The sequence below is a fragment of the Pipistrellus kuhlii genome, unplaced genomic scaffold, assembly GCF_014108245.1.
Source record: "Pipistrellus kuhlii isolate mPipKuh1 unplaced genomic scaffold, mPipKuh1.p scaffold_m20_p_58, whole genome shotgun sequence".
Lineage (NCBI taxonomy): Eukaryota > Metazoa > Chordata > Mammalia > Chiroptera > Vespertilionidae > Pipistrellus > Pipistrellus kuhlii.
The window spans coordinates 1,357,517-1,371,664 of record NW_023425560.1 but is presented as its reverse complement, the minus strand read 5'-3'; the positions used below and the strand labels follow the sequence as shown (position 1 = coordinate 1,371,664).

The following is a 14,148-nucleotide window of genomic DNA, read 5'->3' as shown; positions in this document are numbered from 1 at the left end:
AGGTGACCCCAAAGGCAGGGAGCAGGGAAATGATCCTCCATCTCACTCCGCTCCCCTCGGACGCCTGCGGGCTCCCCGAGGCCCCCAAACCAGGGTGCAGAGTCACTGACCCGCCGCGCCATCAGCCTCCGGGGCCGGAACAAGCCTGGGGCGGCCTGCGGATGATGCCGCTCACGCCGGCTCAGCACGGCTCCTCCAGAGCGCAAAGCTGGTGGGCCCCGGACCCGAGCCTCAGCGGCTGTGAGCCGGCTCCTCCACAGCCCGCTCAGCCGGGAGGCAGGGGGCTCGCGGGAGGTGTGTGCGGCCTGGGCCGCGGCACAGAGGGGAGGCGGGCTGGGGCGCGGCCAGGCTGGGTGAGCCGGTGCCGGCGGGCAGGGAGGGCGAGGAGGAGCAGGTCGGGGCCTCAGGGGGAATCTGCGGGCCGCTTGGGGGGCCGGATCCGGTCGTTGATCCAGCCCACGTAGTTGGCCACGCGGGTGTAGACGCCGGGCTTGTGCAGGCGTCCGCAGCCGTCGCCCCAGCTGATGATGCCGTACAGGTAGGCCACGCCGTTCTTCTCACAGACCAGGGGGCCGCCCGAGTCTCCCTGCGGCAGAGCTCCTGTCAGCCGGCCGGCCCCCCCACCCCCCGGCCACATCCGAGTGGTGTGACCCGGGAAGAGTGACGGCCTGCGCACACAGGGCCTGCCTGGTGGGCGTGCTGCGGGGCTGGCTGATGGAGCCCCGGTGAGAGCTCTGGGGAAGAGGCCGGCCTCGGGGTCACCCTGCCGGCCCTGCCCGGTTGGAGCCGGGCTGCCCCGCTTGGTGGTCTCAGGCTCCCGTCTGTGTGAGGAGGGACTCTGCCCCACTGGGGCCCTCCAGCAGGGGGTGGGGCAGAAGTGAGGAGCGTGTGCTGTCTGCCTGGGCCCCGCTGGCCCTGCCGCCGGGCCCCCCCCCCCCCGGGGTATGCAGGTCTGAGCTGGGCTCACCTGGCAGGCGTCAGCCTTGCAGTCGAAGTAGCCGGCGCACAGCATGTTGGGGCTGATGTCGGCCCCGTACACCTCGGGGCTGCTGCACTTGTGGTCGGCCACCAGGGGCACCAGCGCCTCCCGCAGGGAGCTGGAGTAGCCGCTCACGTCTGCAGGCAGGACACAGGTCAGGGCGGGCCAGGCTCCCGGGCTCCCGCCCCGCGGCCCCCCGGCACGCACTCTCGTCCTGGTGGCCCCAGCCGGCGATCTGGCACTTGTGTCCGGCGGGGAAGGGGCTGCTGGGCTCCGGCAGGCAGATGGGCTGGACAAACTGGGAGCGGACGGCACAGCGGTCCCCCTTCTTCCTCAGCCGGATCAGCACTGGGCGGGAGAGGCCAGAGGTCACCGGGGAGGGGGTCCCTGCCGGGCGCCCTGCCGGGCGAGAGGCTGTGCCGGGGAGACCCAGGCCCTCCCCACTGTCCCTGTGCCCCCCCTCCTGGGATCACAGATCGGAGGGTCTCCCAGGATTCTCTGGGTGCCCCCAGCCCCGCTCCTGGCGGCACCCGCGTGCCTGAGCCTCACCAAGGTCATGGTCGCTGGGGTTGAACACCGAGTACAGCGGGTATGGGATGTACTTCTCAATTTGAAACGCCTGGGTCACGTCCGTCGTGAGGTTGAAGAAGTGCTGGCCCAGGACCACAGAGACGCTCTCCCTTGGGGGGCTGCAGGGGGGGGGGCAGGGCTCTGGCCTCCCCTCTAGGCCCGGGGGTTGGCTCTCCCTGCACCCATGGGGGCCAGCGTCCCAGAGACAGCCCCTCGGCCAGCCCTGCCCTGTCCGCGCCTCGGCTTTCCTGTCTGCTGGGCCTGAGGGTCCCTCGCTCTGCTCAGCCCTCCCGCCACTGTGGGACCCGGCACGCAGCCCTCCCAGGCCCAGGCCTTCTGGGAAATGGCTCCCATGCCCAGTGCAGTCTGGGGCTCGGTGCCCCGCCCCCGGCAGGCAGAGCTCCAGGTTCCTGGGTCTCGCTGAGGGTGGGCGGCCAGTGAGCTCAGGGGGGACTCAGGCCTTGAGGGGGGTAATCCCAGCTGAGCCTGTGTCTTAAAGGGGCCCAAGCCTTCCTGCAAGCCCATCTGGGGGGTCCAGGAGCCTGAGCCACGCCCTCAGCCTCCTTCCCTCTTTCCTGTCCACATCTGTCCGTCCCAGACTCGTGGCCAGCGTGCTGGGGTCCCCAGGTCCCCCCACCAAGCCTGTCCCTCCCGGCTCCTCCCTGAAAGTGGGAGTGGTGCCTGCTCCCCGCCCCCAGCCCTTGAACCCCTCAATGCCTTCCTGGGGAGGCCCATTTCCCAGGCCAGCCAAGCGCCTGCTGAGGTGACAGGTCAGCACAGGGCTTGTGCCCACTCTGCACCCCCCACCACCACCCCCGCTGCAGTCCCTGGGTGACCACGGGGTGCACCGCCAGCTGCTGACTCCTGAGCGCACGGTCAGACCTCTGGGCCAGGCGGGCGGAGGGAGGAGCTGGCTTCCCTGAGCTTGCGGGTCCCCCTGGGGGCCAGGGGTGGGTCCCAGCGCCCCAAGCTACTGGCAGTCCAGGGGCGGGGCTGGCGGGGCTGCGGGAGCAGGCCCCGCCCACCGTCCCCACTGCGCATGCCTGATCCCCCCACCCCCGCCCACACCTCGCGGCGCCCTCCCTCCCGGCGCCCCGCAGCCGGAGCCCCGCAGCCGGAGCCCCCGCAGCCGGAGCCCCGCAGCCGGAGCCCCCGCAGCCGGAGGCCCCGCAGCCGGAGCCCCCGCAGCCGGAGCCCCGCAGCCGGAGCCCCCGCAGCCGGAGCCCCCGCAGCCGGAGGCCCCGCAGCCGGAGCCCCCGCAGCCGGGGCCCCCGCAGCCGGAGCCCCCGCAGCCGGAGCCCCGCAGCCGGAGCCCCGCAGCCGGAGCCCCGCAGACAGCGCCCGGGTGTCTGCAGCCTCCGGTCCGCACCGCTGGGCGCCCGGTCCCGCCGGAGGCAGAGGGGCGGCGCGGCCCGGGAGCGGAGGCACGGAAGGATGGAGGTGGCGGGGGTGGGGGGTGGACAGGCGGCTGGGAGGGAGGACGGGTGGGGTGGGGTGGGGTGCAGAGCTGGGTGGGAGGATGGGGTGGGAGGACGGGTGGGGTGGGGTGGGGGGTGGGGTAGAGAGCCGCAGAGGTGGGTGGCTGGAGGAGGTGGGTCGGGTGGGAGGATGGAGTGGGGTGGGATGGGATGGGGGTGGGGTGCAGAGCTGGGTGGGAGGATGGGGTGGGAAGACGGGGTGGGGGGGTGGGAAGATGGGGTGGAGAGCCGCAGAGGTGGGTGGCTGGAGGAGGTGGGGTCGGGGGGGGTGGAGAGCTGGGTGGGAGGACCGGGGGGGGTGGGGTGGAGAGCGGGGTGGGAGGATGGGGTGGGGGATGGGGGGGTGGGATGGGGGTGGGGTGGGAGCTGGGTGGAAGGAGAGGGTGGGGGGGTGGAGAGCCGCAGAGGTGGTGGCTGGAGGGGGTGGGGTGGGGTGGAGGGGAGAGCTGGGTGGGAGGATGGGGTGGGAGGACCGGGTGGGGTGGGGTGGGATGGGGGTGGGGTGGAGAGCTGAGTGGGAGGATGGGGTGGGGGATGGGGTGGGGTGTGGTGGGGGGGGTGGAGTGGGGTGGGATGGGGGTGGGGTGGAGAGCTGGGTGGGAGGACCGGGTGGGGTGGGGTGGGTGGGGGTGGGGTGGAGAGCTGAGTGGGAGGATGGGGTGGGGGATGGGGTGGGGTGTGGTGGGGGGGGTGGAGTGGGGTGGGATGGGGGTGGGGTGGAGAGCTGGGTGGGAGGATGGGGTGCGGGTGGGGTGGGGTGGGATGGGGGGTGGGATGGGGGGGTGGAGAGCTGGGTGGGAGGATGGGGTGGGGATGGGGTGGGGTGGGATGGGGGGGGTGGGATGGGGGGGGTGGAGAGCTGGGTGGGAGGATGGGGTGGGGGATGGGGTGGGGGGGTGGGGGTGGGGTGGGGTGGGAGGAGAGGGAGGGGGGTGGAGAGCCGCAGAGGTGGTGGCCGGAGGAGGTGGGGTGGGGTGGGGTGGAGAGCTGGGTGGGAGGACCGGGTGGGGTGGGGTGGGGTGGGGGTGGGGTGGGAGGACCGGGTGGGGAGGGGTGGGATGGGGGTGGGGGGGAGGACCGGGTGGGGGGGATGGGATGGGGGTGGGGTGGGAGGACCGGGTGGGGTGGGGTGGGATGGGGGGTGGGAGTGGGTGGGAGGAGAGGGTGGGGGGGTGGAGAGCTGCAGAGGTGGTGGCCGGAGGAGGTGGCTGCATGTGGGGGAGGCAGGACCCCGGCAGCCCACCTGTGGGAGAAGCAGTGGGCGGCTGACACCACCCAGCAGGTGTGCACCAGGCTGCCGGCGCAGAAGCTGTCCCCGATGTAGATGGCGGCCAGCCAGGGGTGCGAGCCGGGCAGCGAGGACGAGCCGCCGATGATGCGGGGCCGGAGGAAGCTCCTCTTCTTGTGCCGCCGGCCGCACGTGGGGCGCGCGGCGGGGGCCGGGGCCGGGGCCGCGCCCGTTAGCGTCAGCAGCGCCAGGTCGGGTGGGCCCTGGGTTCTGGTGAGGGATTCTGGGGGCACCGGTCGCTGGTCACAGGTGCCCAGGCTGCACCCACCTGCCTCCGCCAGGCCCCTTGGCGTTCACCCCCCCCTCCCGGGCTGGCCCGGCTCTGCCCCGGACTCGTGCGCTGAGCCTCGTTTCCCGTCTGCAGGAGACCCCGAACCCGGCTTTGGGGGAACCAGAGTGGCCTGCGCACCTGGCAGGTGTTAGGGGCCCCGAGGGGGAGCTGCCACAGGGCGCCTGCTGGACCTCCCGCCCTGCATGGTTTGGGTGCGAGAGCTGCCCAGGGACCTGGGGACGGCTGCCTGCTGACTCCTGGCCCAGCCCTGCCCGGGAGCCGTTTCCCCATCTCTCGGGGCAGCGGCCTCAGAGAGACGAGGCGGGGGGTGGGGTGAGAGTGGAAGTGCGGGTGAGGGTGGGGTTGGGGTGGGAGAAGGGGAGTTGAGGGTGGGAATGGGAGTGGGGGTGGGGGTGGGAGTGGGGGTGGAGGTGGTGGTGGGGTTGGGGTGGGAGAGGGGGAGCTGAGGGTGGGAGTGGGGGTGGGGGTGGGAGTGAGGGTGGGGGTGGAGGTGGGGGTGGGGGTGGGGTTGGGGTGGGAGAGGGGGAGTTGAGGGTGGGGTGGGGTGGAGTGAGGGTGGGGGTGGAGGTGAGGGTGGAGGTGGGAATGGGGGTCGGGGTGGGCTTGGGGGAGGGGTGGGCCGCGCACCGCAGGCCGCCAGGCGGCAGTACTCCCAGGAGAGGGCGTGCTCCTTCACCACGTAGCACCAGGGCCTCTCGTCCTTGTCGGGGTTCCTGGGGGCAGCCGAGGCGGTGGGTGCGGTCACACTGCCCTCAGCGAGGGCGCGGGATAGGGGCATGGGGACCCTCGCAGGAGGTCCCTTCCCCCCGCCCGGCACAGTGGCCTGGGTCTGGGGCCTGACCGCCCGGCCGGCCCTTCTCGCTGGGGGAGAGCCCAGCAGGAAGGCCCCGCCCCCGGCAGGGACGCCCGGGGAGCGGCTGGGCGGGCCGTGCTGACCGGCAGTAGGCGTGGGGGCCCAGGCCGAGCAGGGCCGCAGCGTCCACCGTGTCCACGTGCAGCTCCTGGTAGAGCAGGTCCGAGTTCCAGGCCAGGCAGCTGAGGCCCGAGGCCGCCGTGCTGGCCACGCCCCGGTACTCCGTGCCGTTGCCCACGAAGCAGCTCTGGGCGGGCGCTGTGGGTGGCAGCGGGTGAGCCCGGCCCCAGGCTGCCCGCCCGGCCCGGCCCTCGGTGGAGGCCCAGCCACTCACCGATGTTGCAGAGCCTCCCGGCGAGGCCCGGGGCGCAGGCGCAGACTGTGGTCCCGGTGGCCACCACCAGGTGGCAGGTGCCCCCGTTCAGGCACGGGCTGCTCAGGCAAGCTGGGGGCGGGCGAGGAGCCAGGCTCGGGCCGGACGCCGGGGTCCCCGCCCCCGGCCTGGGCCGCCAGGGCAGGCTCCCCCGCCCAGCGCACCTGTGTGGCGTGTGTCCTCGCAGCGGACGCGGCCGCCCGCGCACTGGCACTGCTCCACGCGGCCCCGGTGCACGCGGGCCCAGCTGTCACCCTCCTCCAGGTACTCGTAGCGGGTCTCGTCGAAGCACTTCTCTGGGGACCACACCACGTGTCCCGCTGTGCGCCCGCGGCCCGGGCAGCCCTCCTCCCAGCACCCGCCAGGCCGGCTCACCCGTCCCACAGTCCTTGCCGGTGAAGGCCACGGGGCAGGTGCAGTGGTGGGAGCCGGGGTCCTGGGTGCTGGTGCAGGAGCCCCCATTGAGGCAGGGGCTGGAGGCACAGGGATCCAGAGCCGCTGGAGACACGCAGGAGGGTGGGTGGGGGTCTCAGCTGGACCAGTCCGTCCCCCACTCTGACCCTCGCTGCTTGCCTCTGTTGGGCCTGCCACTTTAAAGATGCCCGCCCCTTCTGGGGTCCCGGGAGGGAGTCCTGGGGGGGAATGCAGGCCGCCCACAGCCCCACTCGGCACTCAGGGCCTCTCGGGTGCCTGACCACCCGTCAGGCAGCACAGTCCCCTCCCTGGTGACCCGGACCACCACCGGCAGGGCTGGCCTGGGTGGCCGCAGGGCCTGGGCTGGCCACCAGGGGGTGTCTTGCTCCCAGCAATGGACAAAGCAACCCTGTGCCCCAGAGGGGGGCCCCTGGCTGATGGCTCCCCTGTCCCTGTCCCCTGGGCTCCCACCCCCTTCAGCATGTTGACCGGATGCCCAAGCTCAGCCCACACAGGCCCCGCCCCCTCCTGGCCCGGGCACCCACCTGGGCCCTCGGGGGGCGCGGAGCCCTGCACGCAGTAGCCCCAGGCCCGGTCGCGGTCGTAGTTGTGAGTCGTGGCACACCTGCGGGTGACGTGCGCGGTGACGTGGGTGCCCAGACGCACACACTCAGGCCCGTTCAGCCGTGCGTCCGTTCACCACACCCGTCACCGTCTGAGAGGAGGGGGCGGGGCCGTGGGACAGGACGCGGGGGGGAGGGCGCTTGCCCAGCGGGACCCACCACTTCCTGTAGGCGCTTCCCTCCGACGTGCAGGAGTGGAGCAGGCGGCCGCCCAGGCGGAAGGGGAACCGGCAGGGCTGTCCGTCCTCGGTGAGCACTGTGGAGGCAGCCAGCGTCGCGGGCTCCCGCCCCACCCCACTCGCCCTCCCCCACCCCGTCCAGGAGCAGCCCCCCCCTCCTCCGGGAAGCCCCCTGGCCGACCTGGGCCCGCCGGGCTGCTGCTGGAGGGGGCCGCCCTGGGTGGGGAGGCGAGCCCCCCACCACGGGGACCCTCTGCCTCTGGAGTGCTCGTAGCTGAGGCCGTGGGGGTCACTGAGGTCACAGGAACAGGGGGTGTCCTGGAGGTCACTGTGGCATTAGGTTCTTGGGGCTCCGTGTGGTTCTAGGAGGAGCGAGAGCTGCGACAGCACCCACGTGGGACCGGCCCAGCACGCAGGCCCCGCCCGGCCTCACGTCCTTGGGCCCTCAGACCTTGGAGGGGGAACCGGGTGGCTGGACACCCTGAGGGTCCAACAAGCCCTCCCCCGAGCCCAGCAGGCCCGCCGAGCCCGAGCTGGCTCAGGGCCGGCCCGCCTGCCGGATCCTGGGCCTGGCGCTGCCAGGAAGCCCTCAGAGCCCCTCCCGCTCTCAAACTCAGACCCCACAGGCCCCCACGCCCCCAGGGGCCCTGTAAGCTAGATGCTCAGGTTTTGCCCTGCCCACCAGCCCAGCACTCCCACCACACCCGCACGGCAGCTTTCAGCACCCCGGGCCCCTTGCCCGCTCCACCCGGCCCTGGCTGGGCCTCGGGACCCCGAGTGGGCACAGGGAGCCCCAGGTCACAGCGCAACAGGGCTGTGCTCACCCTGCCGGCCTGGGGCTGGGCCCTGAGAGGCGCCAGCAGCAGCAGCAGCAGCAGCGACAGTCGGGGCGGGCGGCAGGGGCTGGGGACCCAGGCCCGGCGCCCCATGGCTCCTCCCGGCTGTGTGAGGGCAGCAGAGTAGGAGCAGAGTGGCCGAGGCCAGCGGGGTCAAGGCCGCCTGGAAATGATTAACCGGCTGCCGCCCCTGCCGGCCCACAGGCCCCGCTCCTGCTGCCCGCTCACAGGCCGGCCTCCCCTCCGCGCTCTGCCACAGGGTCCCGGGCAGGACAGTGTCCGGGGTCTCCCAGGATGGCGTGCAGGCAGGGCCCGGGGCCCCAGCCCGGCTTCCGGTTCCCGCGTGGCCTCAGAACTGGCCACGGAGTGTCTGGGCAGCCTGTAACCAGAGCAGCTGCGTGTCTGCTCTTTCCTGCCCGGCCTGCAGGGGGTGCTGCCCGTGCCCGGCACCAGGCCAGGCGGAGAGGAGGCTGGGGCGCTGGGCTGCGTGAGGCAGACCCAGGACGGGAACCTCTGCTGCCCCTCCAGGAGCCTGGGGCGGCCCCAGGAAGTGCAACATGGGGAGCAGGACCAGAGCTCTCGGGTGCTAGACTTGGGGTGTCCAGGAGCTCCCCTCCCCACCTCTGGTCCCTGGCAGAGCCGGGCCAGGTACCCAGGAGCCATGAAGGGCCAGGGGCCTGGCTTGGGGTCCTGCCCTTTGTGACCTGGGCTGGGCAATGCCCGCACAGCAGTTACCCCTCCCGGCCCAGAATGCCGGTAGCCCGCGCGGGGTGCAGACAGGCTGGCACTGCACCCGCCTCGCTGCGCCCAGGAGAGGGCACTGGGCATGTGGGTGTCACCTGTCTTCATTCCCACACCTCCCCTAGACCCCCTCCTGGAAGCACCCAGAACCCACAGCCTGGCTCTGTTCCCTGGCCTCCGACAAACCCAGTAAGACAAGACCCCACCCCTTCCCCACCAACGAGGATGGCAGACCTGTGCACTGCGCTCCAGCGAGGCAACCTGGGGCCAGGGTGCCATCTCCGTCTGCTTCAACCCAACACCACCCGGGGCCCTGCCGCTGACCTGCCCCCCCATCCCCTCCTGACTTGGCTCAAACCGTTCTGTAGTCAAGCTCGCTCCAGCCTCAGGCTGGGCACGGCCCTGCCACTCTCGCCCAGGCCTTCGGCCCAGGTGGCCCCTCCACAGACAGGCCAAGGGCAGGGCAGCCTGCAGGTCCCCACTGTGCTCAGAGGAGCCTGCGCTGACTGGCAGGGGGTGGTGTGGATGGGACGAGACCAGGGCCCGGCCCGCAGGCCTGCTTCCTCACGCCCCTCCCACATGGTCCTGGAGGCCATGGCAACGCCTCCAGGGCCGAGGACACGAGGATGGAGGACAGACGGCCAGGGGCCCAGCACCCAGCAGGAGGCCAACGCGGGGTCCTCCAAGACACTTTATTGGGGGACGGCTGGAGGCCGCGGCAGGGGCGGGCCAGGGAGCCCCCGAGCCAGCCCTCCGCCTTCCGGGCGGCTTCCAAGGGCGCGGTGGCCGGGGTGGCCGCCACCCGGGACTCGGCCTTCAGGTTCATGTCCAGGCCTGCAGCTCGGGGGGGGGGGGGGGGGGGAGGTGGTGTCCAGGGCACGGGGCCTGCCGGCGGCCTCAGACGAAGGTGGCGTGGTGCGGGCTGGCTTTGGGCTTGGCGGGGAGATCTGGTGCGGGGGGCCTGCTGGCCTGTGGCCTCCGGGGGCCCATCCACACCCCTGGAGCCCTGCAGCCTGGGCCAGGGGCCGAGCCAGCGACCAAGTCCACATCGATGATCGTGTTGACCGGGAGGCCTCGGCTGCTGTGGGCCCTGCCTCCTGTCACAGGGAGAAGAGAGAGCCGTCACCATCACCCCCAGGCCTGCAGACACCCCGCAGGAGGCCCCACCCTCCTGCCCTGGCAATGGGAGGGATTCCTCAAATGCACCCCGCAGGCTGGCCACCTCTGACCTTAGCCTCGGTCGGGGTCAAGGGTCTGCAGACCACCAGCCTCAAGCTACCAGCCCCTCAGGGCCCCTGCATGTCCATGTGGCACAGGTCCTAGCAGACGCCACAGTGTGGGGAAGGTCCCAAGCCGAGGGGGACCTGGGCATGACTCGAGCAGGAAGACAGAGGCTGGGGCCCCAGTGCTGGGGGTGCAGGGCCCAGATTCTGTGCCATGACACCTGGGGAGCCCCTGCTGGTCACAGGAATACCCAGGTCTCCCTGCGCCCTGCCCTCATCCAGTCTGTGCCAGGCCGGCCTGCGTCCTTCAAAAGCTGTTCAGCACCTGGGCCCTGCCCCCCTCATCCCGCCCCTCCTGCTGGCGCCACCTGGCCAGCCGAGGGTGCTGGCCTGCCTGGGAGGTGTGCGGAGAGCGCTGCAGGAATGAGGATTCTGGGCCCCAGGAGGGGCTGGGATGGCAAAGGGACAGCAGGGAGAGGAGGGGTCCCAGGGCCCCAGGAGGCTGCAGGGCTGCTCACAGGGATCCCGTGGCTCCCGACTGGGTTGTGGCCAGTGGAGAGCTGTGTGTGTGTGTGTGTGTGTGTGTGTCAGGTGGGGGCGGGATGACAGCACGAAAGACCTCCTTGCCGCCCCGGGCTCAGGGACAGAGCCGGCCCTGCTGAGACCCGCCTCATCTTCCCTGACCCCCAACTCTCCTGGGGGCTGTCTGCGGGGCTTGTCCTGCCAAGGGGGGCTGGGGCCACAGTAAGTGGGTGCCTGGGCTAGGGGGGACCCAGCTCTGGGCGGGGCTGTTCCAGACAGGATTGGCCCTCAGCAAGGCCCCAGGCACTCGGGCCCCACACAGACTACCAGCCTCGCTGCAGGACGCAGCTCACAGGCCAGCATGGGGCAGAGGCGGCTCCAGAGCCCTGTGCCTGCTCAGCCTGGCTGCCAGCTGTCTGCCTCAGGCCCACGCCTCACCTCACAGTCCTTCCTGGCATCTGCCTGGGTTCAGCTGCGCTCTCCTACCCCTTGGCCACACCTGGGCCTTGTGTTAGGGCCTTGTGCCCAGGTCAGGGATGCCAGGCGGGCTTAGAATCTACAGGTGTCCATAAGCCCAGGGCCGAGGGCTCTCAGGTGCCCACAGCAAGCAGGCGTCTTGGCCCGTGACCCACAATAGTCGCGGAGTCCTGCCCCACGGACCAGCCCTCCCTGGGCCTCCATTTCCCTGGCCTGGCCCCGCTTCCTCCGTGGGATCAGGAGCCTGTGTCCCCAGCTGCTCTGCGGCCCCAAGTCCCACCCTACTGCACCCCAGGCCTCCATGAGCGCCCCCACGTGGTCCCCAGGGCTTCCCCGGCTCGTCGTGTCCGAGTGCCCGGCTGCATGGCCAGGTGTGTCCATTTTAGACAGTGGGCAAGGGTTTCCCCTGAGGTCCAAGGTCATTTAGTCATTCAACCAACACCCCTCCGGCCTGCCCACGGGGATCCGCCGCCCCAGCCGTCACTGGCTCCCATGCTCCACACGGGGCTGCAGGTGGGAGATGGGGGCAGGGTGCGTCCACTTAGCTTCAGGGTGGAGAGGGCAGGGTCTGCCCCAGGTCCTCTGCCTTGTCGAGGGCGTTTGGAGAGCAGCCTGGCCCCTCCCATCCAGCCCTGATGGGCGCGGGGACAGAGGCTGCAGGGCCAGCTCAGCCCCGGCCCGGAGCCACAGCCGGGACAGCTCAGCAGGCCTGGGCGGGCGTGTTGTGTCGGGGCCGGGGCGCTGGTGCAGCCGAGGACCAGTATGGTAGGGGGGTGGCCAAGGTTCCAGCTCTTGTGCGTGCCCGGCCCAGGTTTGCTTTCTAAGTGGCAGCAGCCCAGCCCCGTGCAGACGGGCGCCGAGGCCTGGTGCCAGGGCCTGCCCGGAGCTGCTGAGCTGTCCCGGGGCCCCAACGGCCATTTCCAAAGGGTGCCTGTGCCACGCCCTCTACCAGATGTGAGGCTGGGCCTGGACCTCCCTCCGCCTCATGTCGCCCAGCTGGCCCCTCCCCGCACGGCTCCACAGCTGACATCAGCAGACGAATTCTGTGGTTCCAGCTCGTCAGCCCCTGGGGCCCCCCTGGAACGCCCAATCGGGCGCCAGAGCCACCGCAGTTGCTGTCCACAGGCCCTTCCTGCCCCCAGAGGGACCTCCTTGTCCTCCTTTGCTGTGGCTTCTGCCCACATGCTCTGACTCGTCTGCTAGGTGGGTCCTTTGTGTCCTTCAAGGCTACCCTGCCACCTCCGTGAAGCCTCCGAGTGCCCCTCACTCTCACAGCACAAGGAGACTGGGCACAGCTAAACGGAAATATGGGGAGGGGAAGGGGGGCAGCCCCACGCTTCCTCAGAGGCGGAGTCCCTGTGAGCAAGGACTTCACAGCCCCAGCCGAAGCCCTGGTTCCGCTCGTGGCACACACAGCCCCCTCCACTGGGATCCAGCGGGTGGGGTGGCGCTGTGACAGGCGGGGGCGAGGTTAAAGGTGCTTATGCAGCCCTAACTGGTGTGGCTCAGTAGATAGAGCGTTGGCCTGCGGACTGAAGGGTCCCAGGTTCGATTCCAGTCAAGGGCATGTACCTTGGTTGTGGGCACATCCCCAGTAGGGAGTGTGCAGGAGGCAGCTGACCGATGCTTCTCTATCATCAGTGTTTCTAACTCTACCCCTCTCCCTTCTTCTCTGTAAAAACAATAAAAAATATATATTTTTTTAAAAAGGTCCTCCTGCAGCCAGTGTGTGCTGAGCGCCCTCAGATGAGGCCATGTCCAAGGAGAATGGGGACGGAGGCTTTGACGACCGGACCCAAGGGCTGAGCCCAGGGAACAGAGGGCACCTGTCACCAGGTGGAAAGCCTGAGCTGGGAGCCGCAGGGGCCAGTGGGAAGTGAGAGCCAGCCCCCCACAGGCAGCTGCGAATCTCGGCTCCGGCCCCCAGGAACGGGCGGATCAGGCCCAAGGCGCCAGCAGAGGCGGATGCCCGTGAGCCCGGCTGTGCTCGGAGGGCCCGGGCTGCGCCCCGCTGCCGGCACAGGGCTGCCGCGGGTACTTGCACGGTGCTTGAGAGCATCTGCCCAGTGAACGACCTATTTTAAAAGCCACTATATCGCCCTGGCCAGTGTGGTTCAGGGGATAGAGCATTGGCCCAGGGGCTGAGGGGTCCCGGGTTTGATTCCAATCAAGGGCACATGCCCAGTTGCAGGCTCGATCCCCAGTGTGGGGTGTGCAGGAGGCAGCCGATCCATGATTCTTTCTCATCCTTGATGTTTCTATCTCTTTCTCCTCTGAAATCAATAAAAGATATTCACCCACTGGAGTCCCTAAAATGCATGACGCTTTCCTTGGAGTGAAACACATGTATAGTTTGAAGTGGTAATAAATAGTCAAGGGAGAGAAGTTTTGGTCCAGTCCAGCCATGAGCTGTGGAGTTTATTCCCCCGGGAGAACACGGGCCCAGACAGGGCGACAGGACACAGGCGCGCAGGAGCAGGGAGTCGCGGTGCGTGCGGCAGGCGACAGCATGCACCCTGGTCCGCGCGGGGTCTGGGGCGGCGCCGCTCCCCACAGCGCAGGTCCTCCGCCAGCCACCAGGGAAGCGGGGACAAGGCCCCAGCCAGGTGCGGCTGCAGGTCCCACAGGACCCAGGCTGCCCTGGCCGGTGACACGGGCGCCCCATCGCCTGCCGGCGGATCGGGACCGGCACGTCCGAGTCGCGAGTGTGCAGAGGAGCAGGGCAGCCCGCTGTCAGCGTGGACACCGAGCGGGCGCCCTGTCCACCCAGCGGGGACGCACACGGGCCGTGCACAGTGCGGGCGGAGGGCTCTCGGAAGCCCTCACAGCCGGTCAGAGCCTCACCTCAACTTCCAGCTGCGGCTCCCGGGACAGTCCCCCCCCCGCCCAGCCTCACGGCACCGAGCCCAGTGAACAACCCAGCTCACGCTTCCTTTCGCAGTTTGGGGCAATGCCTGTGACTGCCCGGCCCAGGCCGGCCCCAAGGTGGGCTCCGTGCCGAGCGTGTCCTGTCACCTGGGCGTCACTCACTCCTCAAGACAAAGGCCCTTTTCAGTCTCGAGACAAACACGAACCGCGCTAGCTCTCCCGTGTGGAGAACACATACGTTTCTGGACTCCCCGGACGGGGCGAGGGTGAGGGCCGCCGTCTGCTCACACCACACGGCACGTGCCCGGAGGCCTCCGGGACCCGTCCTGACCACACTCCGGCCTCAGCTGTGCCCGACACCTCGGGGCAGACCCGCCCTCAGTAACTACGGTAACAGAGGGGACGTGCCGGGAAGAGCCTCGTCAGCGGGCG

The 14,148-nt window shown here is 70.5% G+C and overlaps 3 protein-coding genes across 7 annotated transcripts in view; 1 reads left to right on the top strand and 2 right to left on the bottom strand.

The window, feature by feature from the left end:
• The window catches only part of LRPAP1 (LDL receptor related protein associated protein 1), a 35,411-nt gene extending 28,153 nt beyond the window's left edge, over positions 1 to 7,258 (top strand). The window contains exon 9 of the mRNA XM_045574023.1: positions 7,218 to 7,258. The gene's annotated coding sequence lies outside the window, so the exon portion shown is untranslated. The remainder of the gene's footprint in view (positions 1 to 7,217) is intronic.
• Positions 1 to 14,148, bottom strand: part of RGS12 (regulator of G protein signaling 12) — a 76,742-nt gene that overhangs the window by 3,572 nt on the left and 59,022 nt on the right. For 4 of the 5 annotated variants that reach the window (XM_036417085.2, XM_045574014.1, XM_045574015.1 and 1 more), the window contains one exon: positions 9,305 to 9,723. In XM_036417085.2, coding sequence (XP_036272978.1) covers positions 9,524 to 9,723 — 200 coding nt within the window. In that variant the 3' untranslated portion in view covers positions 9,305 to 9,523. Of the gene's footprint in view, positions 1 to 9,304; positions 9,724 to 13,809; positions 14,102 to 14,148 lie in introns of those variants that run through there. The other variant, XR_006740213.1, reaches the window with a different exon arrangement.
• HGFAC (HGF activator) lies at positions 344 to 8,005 on the bottom strand. The gene is made up of 14 exons (XM_036417106.2): positions 7,874 to 8,005; positions 7,231 to 7,411; positions 7,030 to 7,126; positions 6,793 to 6,872; positions 6,209 to 6,331; positions 5,998 to 6,129; positions 5,795 to 5,905; positions 5,544 to 5,718; positions 5,235 to 5,320; positions 4,271 to 4,538; positions 1,529 to 1,668; positions 1,187 to 1,327; positions 968 to 1,116; positions 344 to 586 (listed from the first exon to the last, which is right to left on the bottom strand). Exons 1-14 carry the CDS (start codon positions 7,976 to 7,978, stop codon positions 404 to 406), a joined length of 1,971 nt encoding a protein of 656 aa, XP_036272999.1. The 5' UTR covers positions 7,979 to 8,005; the 3' UTR covers positions 344 to 403.

Coding starts and splice junctions, on each gene's coding strand:
- HGFAC (XM_036417106.2), bottom strand. CDS start 7,978: ATGGGGCGCCGGGCCTGGGTCCCCAGCCCCTGCCGCCCGCCCCGACTG. Junction 7,412..7,873: donor CCCAGCCCCAGGCCGGCAGG/GTGAGCACAGCC, acceptor CGCTCCTCCTAG/AACCACACGGAGCCCCAAGA. Junction 4,539..5,234: donor CTGCCGCCTGGCGGCCTGCG/GTGCGCGGCCCA, acceptor CGGTGCCCCCAG/AATCCCTCACCAGAACCCAG.